The 17,013-nt window shown below is 47.9% G+C and overlaps 2 protein-coding genes across 2 annotated transcripts in view; both read right to left on the reverse strand.

Annotated features, from left to right (window-relative positions):
• The window catches only part of LOC131207810 (proton-coupled zinc antiporter SLC30A2), a 24,989-nt gene extending 23,614 nt beyond the window's left edge, over positions 1 to 1,375 (reverse strand). The window contains exon 1 of the mRNA XM_058200440.1: positions 1,308 to 1,375. Coding sequence (XP_058056423.1) covers positions 1,308 to 1,375 — 68 coding nt within the window. The remainder of the gene's footprint in view (positions 1 to 1,307) is intronic.
• Positions 1,376 to 1,445: 70 nt separating this feature from the next.
• On the reverse strand, positions 1,446 to 8,190 carry LOC131210487 (HEAT repeat-containing protein 1 homolog). Its single transcript, XM_058203744.1, has 4 exons — positions 7,028 to 8,190; positions 6,690 to 6,958; positions 1,873 to 6,616; positions 1,446 to 1,708 (listed from the first exon to the last, which is right to left on the reverse strand). The coding sequence occupies exons 1-4, from the start codon at positions 8,188 to 8,190 to the stop codon at positions 1,516 to 1,518; spliced, it is 6,369 nt and encodes a 2,122-aa protein (XP_058059727.1). The 3' UTR covers positions 1,446 to 1,515.
• Between the last annotated feature and the right edge of the window lie 8,823 nt (positions 8,191 to 17,013).

The following is a 17,013-nucleotide window of genomic DNA, read 5'->3' on the forward strand; positions in this document are numbered from 1 at the left end:
GTCACACCTCGGGGCAGGTTTGCGTAATTAAACTAAAACTTTTCCAAAAACCATCACGAAGATTAAGCACGCAAACCGTGGCCGAGGGCGATCCGTAACTCTTTCACCTATCGGGCCGCTCGGTCGGTTGTCACCGAGTCACGGGCCAAAATCACGGTTTCGCACTTGGCAGCCATTTGGGGGCCCCCGGGTTTCGGTGGGAATGCTTTTCGCTCGTTAATATTAATACCCGTGAAATGTATCCTTCCAGCGGGCGGGCGAGCAAACAACACACAAAAGCACTGCAAGATCTGATCACGAACTCGAACTGGCGGCTCCTCTCGAGGGCACGTATCGGTCAGGACGAGCACACGAGCGTGACTGAGCCGACCGTAAGTTTGGCAAGCAAGGGGTTATGGACCAGCCGACCCAGCGTGGTGTGCGATGACGGGTCGGCCGAGAGATGCTGAGATTGTGGTTGGAAGAGATTAGCTGTCCACACTCAAAGCCTTATAAATATTTACACGCAGTACGCCCTGATGTGATGACCGTCAGCATCGCCGCCCTCCACCGTGGCTGCAGTTTGGATGGCCGATCGTCAGTGGCGAGATGTAGCATATATAGGCGAACGAATACCGCTGCCGAGCGATCGTTATCGCACGGTGATGCTGAATTTTAGGGTGGCCTCAGATAAACAACCCAAATTCCCACTGCTGAAGCCCATAAACGTGAGACCCTCGAGGAGCGACCGGTCGCACTGGCACGAATGCGAGATAAAAGTAGTTCGACCGTCAACCAGCCATTTGTTGTACTAACGTAATTTCTTAAAAGTACATAAAAGCAGCGCACGGGAGATAAACGAACGAAAGCAACTTCCTCGCGCCTTCCCGTTGAATGGCCAGGGAGCTTACACATTTTATGGAACTATTGTGGCTGGCGAAGGTCTTAACACTTTCTAGCCAGAGATAGCAGAGTGCCGGCGAAAGAAATAGGGAAGTAAACATCGGTTCGTGGCGGCCCATCGGTAGGTCACCTACGTAGCACCTCACAAAACATTGGTACCGAGTGAAGTTACACGCTGCCCCAAAACAACTGTCCGGTTGGAAGCTGTTGGCGCACGATAGTGCAAGTGTAACCGGGCCTTAAGCCCTTGATTCGAGGCATGTTTTTCTAAATTGTTTACGCATTAAATCTTCCTTCGTCTTTAGTGATGTAATTGACGCGATTATTTGCGGCTAGAGGTTTAGTAAATATTCAAAGACCGTCAATCTTTGTACTAAAATGTGTGCATTGTATCATCTGCATCTCTACATCACAAAGCCACTTACCTGAATCGTTTCGAACCACTACCACCGGCGGTATATTCGATAAACGCTACTTTTGTCGCTTTCACCATGGATAATTTAGCTCTATCCGTAACAGCCCATCGTTTATTCCATGTTTCTTCTTTTACAAATTCGCTTCTCCAGTCTACCGTTTGCCGACCTTTCTCTCAACAGTGTTGCTCTTGTGTCAAAGTTTGCCTCGGCGCCTACTTTAAAAGTATTTCTGCAAATCGTCGCCCGAAGCACGCCCAATTTCACGGCACGCGTGGTGCACCGCCTTCTCGACTGCTTCATTATCGTCCTCCATCAGTTCCGCCAGGAACGGAATTGTTTCCGGCAGCAATGGAACGTAGCTTTCGCCCAGCTTGCGCGCTATTTCCGTGCAGGCATCCAGGGCAAATAGTCTGCGAAAAGGAATATGCACCGAAGTTATGGTCGGCATTAGAATGGTTGGCGCTGTAGTCGCGCATAATGGCGAGGCTAATGACTGTTGTTGCGGTGCGCGGAGAAGTAATGTTTCACACCGCACCACACAACGGGCGACCTTATCTCGCTCGCGCTATCTTACCTCACTTCCGGCTCGGTGCTCCTCGTCTTCAGCAGCACCTGGTGGATGAGCTGACGCCACAGCGAATCGTCCATGACGGCGACGGCCATCTGCGAGAGGCAGTCAATCACCAGGCCGCGCATTTCGTCGTGCTTCACAATCAGCCCATTCTCAAGCTGATCCGTTACGGGCACCAGCAGCATATCGAACCGGACCGCATTCATGAAGTGCTGATTATCGTACAGCGCGATACAGTGCAGCGTCTTCAGCACGTACCGCAGCAGGGTAACGTTCTTGGGCGTGTCACTAAAGTGAAGCTCTTCGTTCCGCTCGACCTTCGCACTGTTGGTGGCGTTCAGTAGCTTCGTTGCAATCGCTACGAGGTCACTGGCAAACAGGACGAACAACGATTTTAGCGCTTCGGCCACATGGCTACAGAGATTGAAGAACGTGATGGCCCGATCGTTGCTGGAGCTCTCCCGAATCGACCACTCGAACACCTGATAGAACAGCGGCCGGAAGGTGCTTTCGGACAGTTTCAAAATCAACACCACGAACGCCTTGATGACGTGCTCTTCCGCCGCATCCACCTCGGCCAGACTAAACTTATCCGACGTAGCATGATTGCAGCGGAGCTGTAGGGCCGTCAGGAACAGTTCCGCAAGTTCGCCTCGAATCGCACCAAAATCGGACGACTGCAGCTTCCCGAAGGTTGTCGAAAGCAGTCGCATCAGTGGCCCGATCGCCAGCAGCTGTCCGTCTTCGATTAGGTCGTGGTAGCTCTGTTCAATCGCCGGTATCAATACGCGGGGTGCGATCGAGGTGGCCAGATTGTCCCAGATCAGCACCAAACGCGACTGAATGTTTGCCAATCGGGCATCGTTTCGCTGGTCGACCAGAGCGTACAGTTTCGTGAGCCCAATCAGCATCGACCGGAGGTAGGGCGATAGGAAGCGGGACAACGTGTCGACGATCTTCACCGTCAGCAGCACGATGCTCATCGTGAGCATATCGAAAGGATCTTCCGACTCCAGCTGCGCTTTTAGAAACTTCTGCATCATCGGCATAAACTGGGGCAAGAAGTTGATCGAGTACGGTCCCAGGTTGCTGCACAGCTCACCGATGCACAGGATCAGCGAGGCCAGTATCTGTGGGTTTGGATTCTTCTTGTACCCATGCAGTTCCTCCACGAGGTCGCCCAGTATCGATTGGACCTTCTTCGTGGCGTGCTGCGTCAGGATCTTGGACAGGTGGCGCAGTGAAATGTAACAGAGCTGCACAATGACCAGCCTCTCGAATGGCGTACCGACGACCTTCGTCTCGTCGTGCACGCCCTTCACCAATGCCATCAACGGATCAAGCAGCTTCAGCAGGCCAGCGTTGTGAGTTTCGTTAAAGTAATCCTGCTTGTACTGTAACTTGTTGTTAAGCAGCTCGATCACCTTTCGGCGGACCATCAGAAACCGGTGCTGCAGCAGCCCATGGACGACGATAATCAGCGTCTCCGCCGCCAGCAACGAAATTGTTCCCTCGAGGATATCGTAGCAATTGTTTAGCATCGCCCGCCAATACATGGGAATCTTGTCGTCGTCGCTCTCCGCCTTCACCCGGTCGATCGTCTTCGAGACCGCATTCACGTACGTCAGGATACTCACGATCAGGTTTTGATAGTGCCGCTTCATGTCCAACGTTTGCTCCGCGGACAACTGAGCAATCTTGTTGATGACGGCCACGGACGTTATGAGGCTGCCTACGAACTGTACCAACGAGTACTTGAAATGCTTCAGCTGACGTGCCGTATGCGTCTTCACGTTGAAGATCACATCCTCGACAGAGTCCACGTCCATTGCCACTGCTTCTTCGCCTTTTCGCTTCTCCGGCATCTCCATCGGCAGGTCGCGCACATACTGCACCAATTTGGTGCATGTTTCCATGATGACCGACGGTTCAAACTCGCGTGCTATCTGAATGGCAATCTCCATCCGCTTCGACAGGTCGTTCGTCGAAAGCTCCGTTTCGGCACGCGACTTTGAACGGTTCAGCTGTTCCGCCTTTCTGCCGCCCTTCATGACATCCGATTCGATCAGCACGCCCAGAAAGACCCACAGAAACTCGCTTCCACCGAGCGTTTGAAGCAGCTTTACGTAGAGCAGTATCCTGCGGTGCTCCGGAACGTCCAACACGATGTCGGAGAAGATCTTCAGAATCGGAATAACCTGCTCTGTGGTTACGGCACGAGCTGCGGTGGATCCTCCAGTCAATCCTCCACCACCTTGCGCGATCGTCGGTACGATCGATTCGATGATCTTGGAAATGATCTGAAAACTGTACGCATCATCCTGCCGCACGATCGACGAACCGACGAACGTAAAGATCTCCATCATGTTGTGTAGCACCTGTTCCGGCACGTACCGAGCGACGTGCGCTAGCAGAAGCAATGCATGGTGGTGAGTTTGCGGGTTTTGTGTTCCTCGGATGCACTGCACAATCAGCTCCACCTTCAGCACGCTGCAACCAGTCCCGAAAGCGGCTACCATGTGGGCACTTCCACCTCGCTCGGCCGCAGCATTTTCCACCTTCAGGATGCAGTGATGCAATAGCGAAAGGACAATCTGTTTCACGTATTCCACGGCCGACTGTTCCTCGAAATCGAGACAGCACTTCAGACACTCGAACAGTTTCGGCACCAGCAGCTGAGGGTTATCGAGCTTTGTCTTGTTCTGCAAGTGCTCCAACATCGTGACGCCACGTTTCCACTCCACGCTGGCCAACACGTGCTCTGATTGTGCCACGTGAATTGACGATCTTCGGTTTTTCGAGGCTTTGAACGGTGCTGGATGAACGGTAGCGATCATCCATTCCAGCAAACCAAGCGTCAGCTCAGCATCGATCGTAACGGTTTTGAACAGTTTCGCCGTAACAGCGTTCGTTTCGGGATGCTCAGACAGCGTGGCCGCCTCAACGACGTGCTGCAGCACCAGCTTAGCGTACGGTTTCGGAAGAGTTTCGAAAATGTCCTCCCCTAGTGCCTGGATCATCAGGATGGCTGGTGTACAGTGTTTCCGCAGCGCTGGCCCAATCAACGTCTTGTGGCACTGGAGCGCCAGTACTAAGAGCCGTTGGCAGACTTCACTGCGCACCAACAGTTCGGTCAGGTCCGAGTTGAAGCGCGCTATGAGTAGCTGCAGCACAGTCGATTCGTGAGCATCCAAAGACACACGCTCTTTATCCGCGCTGATGGACTCCAAAATGTGGACACCTTTTTGCATGGGTGTCAGGAAAACGGCAGAATCGTCGAGAAGTTTCAATAACGCCATCACACCGCACACGATGTAAGCCGGCGTCTCGGGGGCGATCGTACGGTGTGTAAGATCCTCAAGCACGGGCTTCAGCTGTCTACGGTCGGTTGATGAAAACATCATAAACAGGACCAACGAAAGCTGCTCATCGTCCATGAGGAGTTCTTCACGTCGTTCGAGCAACCGACCAAGGAACACATTATACACCTTCGGCAGCCCATTGCGATCCGCATGGCGGACGACGATTTCAATCGTTTTCATTGCACACTCGCGTACGACTTCCGAATGCGATGCAAGTGCCAGCAGAACATTGGTGAACGTCGTTTCCGTCATCGTTGGAGCCTTATCGGCCAGTCGCTCCAGCATACTGTTCATTAGACACAGGGTGCGGATTTGAAACTGCGCACCGATGGCGAAGTTTTGCGACTCGTTGCTAAACGCTCCCGGATCGAGCAGGTGGACAGTATAGAAATGTGACAGATACTCGATTCTCTCCGACACACTGGGGAACAATTGTTCCAGGAAGGATTTGATGAGATCGCCAAAAATTGAGCGCATAGCTTCGGCGTCACGTCGAATGGTGCAGTATTGTGTGATCGCCGTTTTCAGCACACGCAACTGCAGCTTCAGTGAGCGATTCTGGTTCTCCAAGTTCAGCGGCTTGATTGGCTCGAAGGTTACACGCTCTATGATGTAGCGCATTGGCACCGCTATCAAATCCATTGGGAGCTTGTTTTTCGTCAAACACTGAATGTCCGACGATACCACGTACTGGAAAGGATGATTTTTGAGCTGCATGATGGCATATTTTAGCACACGATCCGCTTGCTCTACCGTACAAGGTGTCGGTAGGGCGGCCGACAGCAGCTGTATGTTAAAGCAGACCTGAATCGCATTCGTACACTGTCCGGCTGCCTCTACTGCGCTCAACATCACGTTACAATTATGTTCGCTGCTATAAAACTGTGGTACAAGATGTTGCTTTGCGAACGAGGTCGCCAGCACTTGCTCGGCAGTACACTGGCCTTCCGCATCGTTTCCCAGTGGGAAAAGCAACGGGTAAAGGATGATAACAATTCGAACTTTGTCCACCTTCTCGTACAACCGTCGATCGGTCAGCAGTTCAATCACTCGACCAATGATCGGACGACAGCGCTTTGTAGCAGCCGCCCCTCGTAACGCTAGCAGATGCAGTTTCGCAATCAATCTTTCCACGCCAACCAGATCCACTATCTCGTCAACTGTTAGATCCAGAACCTCTCTGATCACCTCTTCGTTGTCATCACTCAACCGCTCAAGCACACAATCGCGCAAGAGATCGTTTTTTCCTCTACTATTTCGCTGGAGCCTTCGCAAGTGTCGCACCATATACTTTACCGCGTTCAGGCGTCGCACGGCTTCGTAATGGAACAGGTTCTCGAAGAGATCGGCTTCATCTTCGTCGTACGAAGCTTGCAGTAGAAATCCTGAAACGCAATGCAATGATAAAGTAGAGGCAAAACCGTCCAACCTACGATCTCCTGAGCCAAATCAACTAACCTAAGACATTTCGCAAAGCATTGCGCTTCTTGTGCGAAAACTGATCCTGACCCTTCATCACCCGTTTGACCACTTTGTCGAACGGCGTCGGGTACTGCCGTTCGAAGCTTTTAAGAAACTCCGAGTACCACTGCGTGACTTTATTGTCCTTAGCCACGAAATCCTCATCGTCGCTGTCGAGATTGATCGTGCTGACGTCCAGCGCCATCTCATCCCCTGAGGATCTCTTTCCCGCGCTTTTCGCAAAGAAGTACGAGTCGAAAACGCATCTACGGAGGACAAATGAAGATGGTTAAGATTTTGTTTTCATTTGCGTCATTTGCACGCATCCAACTTACTGTATAATGTTTTCCGCTTCCTCCTCGGATAGCTGAATTTCTAGCAGCAAGTGCCGGCAGAAGCGACCGTAAGTGTGCAGAGACTTTTCCGGCTGGCATATCTGGTTGAGACACTTCTCCAACACCTTTCGATAGAACACGATTATGTTTATATCGTCCGTCTTCACGGTGCCCATGGCCGCCAACAACCACTTGCAGTTGATGATTTCCTCGATCAACGCATCGGAAAGAGTGTCCAACTGTTGGTGCTGTGTTTGAAAAATCAGTACCAGAAGCATCGTAGCGTCGGTGGTCAGAGCCGGATGCTGCAATCCGCACAGCTTCCGGACAATGTACTCGATGGTGTCTTTCATCAGACTCGTCTTCAGCACCAGCTGTCCGATGATCATGTACGATGCGGCCGTATAATCGACCGCCTTGGAGGCCAAACCCTTACCGATCGCCTGCAGCACCGATACGACGTACTTTTCCGTCACAGAGTCTGCAGTGTCCAGCACTCCCAGCACGGTCGTACAGTAGAACGCAAACATGGCCTGCAGCACATTCGCTTTTTTATCCAGCTCCTCGACCGCTCGCATCAAGAACTTGCCGATCGTTTTAAGAAACCCCGGATGACGCACGCCGTGCTCGACGATCGTGCGCTTCGACATCGGGACACCAGTCTTGCGAACGCCTCGCAAAAACGCCAGTGGTTCGCTTTCGGATAACCGCATCGTTTGCACGCATCGGACGAAGATCCGCGTTTCGTGGTACGGCAGGATGAGGTTCGCAAAGTCCTGCATGTTGTACTCGTGGATTTCGAAGCGACGGATCAACCATTCTAGGCATTTGTGGGCCGGTTGAAGCATAACATACGGCGAAAGATGGTAGAAAAACTTCCGGATGTTTTGGTCCAGCTTGGCGTTCAGCTCACGGTTCTCGACGGATCGCTGCAAATCCATAGACTTTTTATCGAACAGTGTCTCTTCGAACTGTGCGAAAGCTCCATTAAGCTGGACCAGTTCCTCTAGCCCGCTGGCTCCGATATCGAAAATGACCTCCCGATCCTTTGCGGCAGCTTCCTTCGCTTCGAACAGAATCGATGCGGTTTTGCGTGCATCAACCAAACCCCTCGACTGCGGAGCCGCCAAACGTTGCAGCTGTGCTGCTAAACTAGTGGTCATTTTGGAAACAAGCACACCGGCACAAATATTTGTCTTAAAACACCACAATGGGGGTAAAAGTTATTGTAGAAAGCAAGGAGAGCACAACACCGGTTACCGCAAAAGCACGTGTTTTTGTTATGATACTCAAAAGCGTTTAAACTCGCGAGTCGACTCATAATTGACAGTAATGAGCCTCAGCGCCACTGGTGGTCGGAATAGGAACTGTGTTGGCTGTGTCTGTGGCTCCATCTAGCAAGTGATAGGGAAACAATTTGCTATAATTTATAGGAATCAAATTCAAACTGAAATCCGTTACGAAGAAATGAAAAGTTTACGTTATTCGGGTTTCCTGAAATTAAAATGCCACGTGTCGCATTTTTCCACAGAACACTTTTTCTAAACAATAATCAACCGAAAGTAAAATGTTCACAATATCTGTTTTATAAGAAAATGAAACCTCATTAAACTACTATAATTTTGTTTAATTAACAAATTCTTTATAAGCTTATTATTATTGCGCCCAATGAAACCGTTCCCGAAACCGAAATTATAGGAATTGATTTAATTATTTTTTGGTGGACATTATTGGCTAAGTGACGCTACGTAATTTGAAAAGAAACGTTAGTTTCGTTTCTCAGCTCAGTTCATTGTCCTGATCTGCTGGATTTCCACTTCCGAGAATGCAACTTTCGCCCGGCGCGTAAGCGGATACGAAAATGTTATTCACCCCCAGTGTGCTCACAATAAAACCGAGGCGCATCCGGCGAAGATCGGAAACTCGCTAAAACAATTTTCTTCGCAACTTTATTTTTACATCAATTGGAATGAAATTTGCATAATATTGTCTCCTCATCAATTTACAACCACTTGATGGGCGATGGGTGACCTTTTTTCTCCAGCAGCGCACCAACCAGCAGCGAAGACTTGGCCCCGGATCCGTCCTCTCACGCCCACAGGGAGCCCACGGGGAGTTTCGATTCGCCTCAGCCGAGTTTCTGGTGGTCCGGGAGGGTTTTTGAATTAAAGTTAAAGTGAAATCAACACTTTCCCAAAGACGGCGACACTTTCGACGCCGATCTGGTATCGTTTCGCGATCCGTCGCTTCTCGTTTCTCGGGGATGGAGTGCTCCGTCAGCGCCAGGAGTGCGAGGGTGTACGGAACGGCGAACCCGTTGTATGCGAACTCGTTGCAAAGTAATTTGCATAATAACTTTATTTAATAGAGGGATATCAGAATAAAACTGGAGTAAACATAATTCTATCTGTGATGGTACGCGTCGAAAATATTTAACAGGAACAGAGCGCGTTGCAGTGCAACCTTTCTGGGGGCTGTAGTCGTCGAACGGGGAAAATCCGGAACCTGGGAAAGAAGCGGGCGTGAGTTTCCACTTTTGCAAACCAATGGCTCTGATGGCCAATCTGTGCCGTGTTATGGAGCATGCCGCCCGCTGCAGCTTCGAATGATGTTTTCTGGAAACGTTTTCGGTTTCTTGCAAGGGCGAATCTAATTTGTCAACGGTACTCTACACGCAGCGAATGGAAAATGAAGTCCTAATGCAGTGGTCGCCTGCCGGTCACGCTAACTTTGCAGCAGATCTGCAAAAAAGGTTATATTGCAACATGCCAACCGTATAATTATGTTTTAAAAGCCAACAGCATCATTGCTTTATGTTTGCAATGGACAAACCTTGGGAACGATTGAAAACAATCTGTTATTGTTTGAAACTTAAAAAATATAAACCGGTTAACAAAGTATTTAAAAAAATGTTTAGTGCATGAAAGTTAAAAAAATTAAGTCAGCACAAAAATTATATTGAAAATCAACTCACAGTTTTATTTCAACCACAGTTTAAAACCCACAGTTTTATATTTAGATCAACCACAGTTTTATTTCAATTACTTAATGTTCCAGAAACTCACCCAGAGCTCCATCTACACACATAAAGTCAAAACTAGCACTGGATGCAAATTATTCGATAATTACTGTTTTGCTCCAATATGTACAAGCAAATAACGCTAATGGTTTTTGTTGTTCTAGCATTTTTGCCAAATTCGCCCTCTGTTTTCTGGGCATCAGGTGCGAGGTCCTTCGAAGGTAATTCACAGGTTTTGTAGTGATTATCGAAACCACATCCACGCCATTCACGATTCCACGACACACATGGCGACCGGAATAAGTACAACGCCCCATCCTGTGTGCCTTCGCAAATCGTTCCCAAGGTTTCAATTTTCTAAACGATTTGGAGTTATTTGGTTTTTTACTTCGGTTTCGGTCCGAGTGCTGGCCAATTTATCCCGCGCTACATGCCACTCGCGGTGTAGAGCCATGGCGTTTGTGAATCTTCTCCATCCTGGCGATTGTGTTCGACGACCACACGAGGCCCTATTGGTTCGCTCGCGCGGAAAAAAGAACCAAACCTAAATTCCCGCCACGGCAATATCTATAAACCAATTTATTCTCCTTCTCGTGCGTCGATTGTTTTGCATCGTTGTCGCGTCCGCAGGACGGCTGCGTATCGCTTTCCTATCGCTCTTCGCCATCCCACTGGCGCACCGGACGTCCAACCAAAACTCCAATTTCCGATATGAACTGTCCCTGCGGCGCACGGGAGCAATCCGAACCGAACTTGTGCTGCTGCTGGCCACCTCCGGTAGCATAAAACCAATCGAATGATTTGTTTTTGTTGGGCTTTTTTCTCGTTATGCTCTCCCGGCCAGCACCAGGTTTCCAATTCACTGCACCGTGCGATTTGCACGGTGCGTGGAGAGGTTGAAAAAAACAACGGCCAACTCCCATATGGAAACCGGCACGCCGTTTTCCCATGGCACGGTTTTCAATTTGCTTCGAAAGCTTTGTTGTTTTCCAATATTTTCGCACGCCCCTCGATCGGCCTGTGGATCCGGAAGCCCTGCGTGAAAATATGAATGTTGTGGGGCCGTTGGCCGCTGATTGCTGGAAAAAGTCCCAATAGACTCAAAAGAGTTTTAATTCAAACGAATGATTTACTTCAACTTATTGCTTACAACACTTTGTTTACCCTTCGTCTATACGAAGTGCTTGTCTGTCGATCGAAGAACAGGATCTCTTCCAGTTTTACATAGCTCTCTTTCCAATAAACAAAAAGTCAGCAATTTCCATTATTTTTTAAGCAAATAAAAAACAAAGCTATGGCCACACATTTGGATGAGAAAAAAACATCGATTCGAATATTATTCAAAATTTTCAAATTATTACCTTCACTTCATTTAACTTCATTAGCTTCACTTTAATAACCTGGCGTTTTCGGTACTTAAAGAGTTTCGGTACAAAAAATTTAATTCAAGTGGTTTATTTAATTGGTATTATTCAAATGGTATTGTTTTATCAAAATTTGAGTATTTGAGTCACAATTTTCTATTTTAAACATTGAGCTCCATCTCATGCACCATGTAAATAGTTTTCTTACTTGTGTATCGTATGTACATACGTTCCTCTTTGAGCAAATTTATTGTCATGTATCCATGTTCAATCCACTTGAAAGTTCCACCAATATTTTCCAACTCAAATGTATAAAGTGACCCATGTCTTGTCAATCGTGTCATGAAAAGTTTTCGCTTCCGCCTTCGCTGTAAGAGAATTCTGAGTCTATCTGAAACAAAACATACTTATGCGCCAAGATTACCACTCTGGCACATGTTGCGCCATGCATAAAATGTAGCCTTTCCCTCAGAGAGTTGAGAAGCGCTCCGTTTCGAATTTGTGGAATAATGTTACCTGTTGTGGCTGATTTTGTCAGCCATTGGCCCTAGACCGTTGGGGACCTAGCGCAGTATTCCATCTTCCTGGAAGTGCTAACTTATCCGGAACCGCGCCGGATGAGCGCGTGTATCACATTCCTCAAAACTCGAAAGCAATAAACTGTCAAGGAGTGTCCGAGCCATCCACTTTGCCGCCTGTACACTTTCAAATCACCATCTGCCATGGTCGGCCCGCTACAACGTGGTTCTGGTGTCTTCCGCCGGAGCCCCCAATAGGCAAGACGTGTCCTGCAGCGCCTGGCGACCTGAGAGTGGTTTTATTTTTTATTATTTTTATTCGACAACCATTCCCGACCGAGCGCTCGTTTGTGGCGCTCGTGTCAAACGGTTAAATGCGGAAAATCGAGCAGCAGCAACACAGTCAGCAACCGAACGCCGTATTCGATCGAATGGCTTTCCATTTAATATTCATAATTCCGTTGGGTTAACCGCATCGTGTGCCGTGGTGGTAACGTAGGATTTGACCGACCGAAGGACTGCGCCAACCGGCCCGGAAAAAACGCTGCCCGGCTCCTACACTGGTTGATTGCTTGATTTCGACGAGGACCAATATTTTTATGGATTCTCCCGACGTGTAAGACGAAGACGCGGGTTAGTCCGTCACCGAGCGATCGCGACGAGCGGACGACTATCATCCTTCGGTTGGGAAGAAAAAAAGGGTTTCTTTCTATGAGTTTTTCGCGACCCCAGGACCGGGACTTCAGCCACTCCAATGATTGGCAGGGGACAGTTTGCTTCACCATCGACGACGACGGCCAGGCATCGGTGTATCCTTTTTCCGTTTTTGCCCCCGATAACGGCCCCGTGAGAGTAGCACGCTCGGGTAGTCGTAAAAGTGAACCAAGATGGCTGCTGCGGAGGACATCTTTCCTGAACCTGGCGCCGCCGCCGTCGATTTGTCGGACGATGAATTATGCATCCGCCACTGGCACAAGTGGGCGCATTTTCGATAAATTGAAATCGTGTCAAACGATTGATGACGACCAGCGGCGGTTGGTAAAGGATTCGTCCGATCAAATAATTCGACTGCAAATCGAGCATCGCGACCGCAGCCGCAGGAGCCGAAAAAAATGTACGAATTATGACGGGGCCGAGTGGCGTAACCGTGACGGTTGGGCTAAGGTAAATTTGATTGGTTTTGATGCTTGATTGAACACACGTTCAGGAGATTGATATTCGCATTTTTACGATCGAATGAAGGAGTCAAATTTACGGTGCTCCGCTCTGGGGTTTCTTAGCTCTTTGCGGATATTTTTCGGCGTAATGTCGTCCTCGTCGGCGGCCCGGCGGTATGAATATTCGGGGTTTGCGGTCTAGGAATTACGCATAGCCGAGGCTATGGGTAAGGAATGGCTGCTTGTGTGGTGTTTACATATTTATAAAGTTCCTTTTCCTAAAAGCTTCTAAGGCATCTCAGGAGATTTATTCGTGACGAGAGGAGTCTGTATCCGCCCGTCTCAAATTCTACTAAACTGAATCAAACTGTTATCCGGAAGCACAATCAAATGTAACAATTAACTGTAATTAACTGTTGCTGTAAATAAAAGTAAAAATCAACCATAAATATTGCAACGAATGTATTCAAATTCAAAACAACATAACAAGAAAAGACCGAACAGTGTTCAATGAATATCTCTGACATTATACCATCAAGCAACTTATACGATTTGGCCCAAACTTTCGGCCATAGTTGATGAAATCTAGAGACGAATTTCATAAAAGTAGCTTAATGGCAAACAGCTTTCATTGTGTGCTAGGTGAATTTTATCTTCATTTTAACTTAATCATCGTTAGAAAATTTTCTATTTTATAATATTAAAATCTCAAAATCTATTCCAATAAACCCGATCGAAAGTAATTGAATCGTTAAATAATAATCTGCTGTGGGAATAATTTCTAACCCTGATCGTTGAAAAGATAAAAAAATATTAGTTCATAATTTCCGTTTAAAATTACTATTATCTAATTTGTTTATGAAAGTATTGCTTCCTATTACTTATATCTCTTTAGTTCATTTCTTTTTTTTTATTAATCAAAGATTCATAAAAAACAAAAAAACACTTTATAAATCTCCTAAATCCGAAAACTAGGAACACAGACAAAAGGACAAACATTATCAACCATCAACGGCCGCATTCGCTTTAGTACTCGTAATTTGATGTTATTTAACCATTTCGACAGTTACTAAAATGCCTCGAAATATGCCACCAAGGATCTGATGGCCACCTGGCGACCTCCCCTACCCGGGGGGGGGTTATGCTTTTTGTCACCGTTACACGTTAATCGCGTTCGCGTCGACAGCAACAAGATTTTTACTTCGTTAGCCTCGTAAAGGGTCCCTTGTTCGGTGTAGTTGGGACACCGCTTCCGGGCGTGTCACCCGAAGTGTCCTTTTGGAGCCTAAGCCATTCCCCACGGACGGGCAACGGCTTACGTTTCGCGGCGCTAGAGCAGCCCCATCCCATGGTGCTGCTGCGTTTTGTCGAACAAAGCCGCGATTGCACGATAATGCTAATGACATTGTGCGTCGCTGTCGTCGGCGCCGACGTTCGTAGGACACGGATCCCGAACACCCGGATGTTGCTTTGGTTTCCTCGGTCCTTGTCCGACTTGCCGGCGAACGGCAGCACTACGGCCCATCAGTTGCGCCAACTCTCGATGCGCTTGTGGTTTTTTATGAGACGAGAAACTTTTGCGTACGCTAGCGCTCCTTGAAGCCAGGATTCTTCGTCCTTGGCGCCGCAAGAAGCCCAGCGCTAAGATGTGATTACTCTCGACTACCGGTCGCCGCAGTCGCAGAGCCAAACCAAACCGCTGCTCCTACGGGGATTCAACTTTGCCTATTGCTCCGGCCACAATGGCGAAGCAATGCCCAAGAAACGTACCTTGGCTCTTGCTTGGGCGGCGAACGAACGCCGGAGTTGGCCGGAGTTTCCGTGCCGAAGCCACGGAACACGGCCGAGGGGACGACGTCGAGCGTCGTACCTTAAGTTTATTATTGCGCTGAAAACGTCTTCATTTTCTACAAATTTACATTATTATTACTTGCAGAAAAGTCTTGCTTGATGTACACCAACCAGGCCCCGGCCCGAAAACCCGTAAAAAGGGGTATAATTGAAGGAAGATCGAGCGCATCGAGGGAACGACGACGGATAAAACTTTGCCGGTTCGGCAAAATTGGCCCAGCCAAGTCCTTCGGAGTGGTTGGCCCGGGGAGCGAAAGCAGACGCCCGCAGAGCGGAACCGGAATCCCCGGCGTCCCCGGGGCGAGGACAAGAATGATGCGCACATTCCCATTGTGCTGGGGGCGTTCCAATGCGGCAAAATGGTAAACACCAAAGAAAACCGGATGCAAATTATAACAACTTCGGTTCGCCCGTGCCATCTTGCCAAAGCCTCCGCCGGCGTCTCGAAGTGCCAGGAGGGCCGCCAGGACAGCTGGCTTCCGTTCCGCCGGCTTCCGTTCGGGAACTCTTTTCGGGAAACAATAATAAGCTGGCGCAACTTTTCATACTTCATAAAACTCCACCACCTGTCCGTTTAATCTCGTAGATGATGGGAAAAATTGTGAACTCATCTGAAGTGCTGTACACTACTTTTCGGGGGACCCATCTCTCTTCTCGGGTTGAGTGGTGGATGGTAAGACCTGAGCGAGCATCCGGGACGTGGCACAATTTGAAAGTAATCCTTGTTGTAAGGAACATTTTATTAATCACTTTTGACAACACCACGGAACACTGGGCGCCTCGAGATCGAGGTGCGCAAACTTAAATCATTTTCCCCCACAGAGTCTGATACTGTAGGGTGCTTATACGCAACAATAGGAACGTATTTGTCTTCCAGGGATACAGTTGAGAACACAAGAGCTACCCACCATTTTTGGGCTCCCAACATTGATAGCCAATAAGGACTTGATACTAACAATTGGTTCATGCTATTAAAAGGTATACATAACATCTCTATCGCAGGCCGCAAAACGTGTTTAAATGGCTAGCATGTTAGGGATATAAAACGTTAGTTTTGACTCTAAAATTAATAAATCATCACATAAATTAAGCCTTTTCATCGATCGATAATTTTATCGAATTCCAATACGGGAACCAAAATAAACGACTGATTTCTTCTGAAACATAAATCATACTTCCAAAATCACCTGAAAATTTAGATAGTAAATTAAACACCCTGATCTGAGTAAAAAGTATTAATATTGACAATGAAAATTAAAGCAACAAAACTGCCCCACAAACAGAACATCTACGCGTATACCAGTGTACCGAAATCGATTGCACAATTGATAAGCATAATCTATCCATTGAAAACTGATCATTTTGACCTTTTATTATATTGTTAGTCATTAGAGTATTAATTGTATTCAATATTGGATACCATTTCGAAATAAAAATAATTTCATATTAAAGATTGTTGAATGTGTAGTGTTATTCTTGATTACATGCCATAAATTACATTACATAAATGTTGATTATATAAATTTTGTTTGGATTCGTGCAAAAAAATTCTTATTTGATAACCAAAACTCGAGCTTAACCGGGAACGTTAGCTCCAGTAGCATCGCTTCCCATTGCCTCTGTGTTTTGTATGAATTATCAACTGCAAAGATAATGGTCCAGTCCGTGATAGTGTCCCAGTCCAGCCTTCGTTGCTGAAAACCAAACCCATTACAGGTCCTCCCAACTTCCAGGAGCAGGAAATCCTTGTGTACCCGAGAACCGATTTCTTCGAAGCCTACCCTTCGAAGCTCATGCGTCTCCGCAGGGCCGCTTGTGGGAACGTGGCAGCATGACAACGCTTTCACCAGGCTCGACCCACCACCGAGGGCCGGCCAAGAAAGGATATTTTGCTATCACGTTAAATATTAAATTAATTGTGCTCGGAGTATAATTTATTATTTGCATAAAAATGGATTCACCGGGTGGGGGCACTTGGCGCTGTGTGTTGTTCGCTGGCAACTCCGTCCGCAGAGCTACCGATCTTCGCCACGGTGTTGCTTTTTGTGAATCTTTACCTCCCGAGCCGTGTACGGGA

The sequence above is a fragment of the Anopheles bellator genome, chromosome 2, assembly GCF_943735745.2.
Source record: "Anopheles bellator chromosome 2, idAnoBellAS_SP24_06.2, whole genome shotgun sequence".
Lineage (NCBI taxonomy): Eukaryota > Metazoa > Arthropoda > Insecta > Diptera > Culicidae > Anopheles > Anopheles bellator.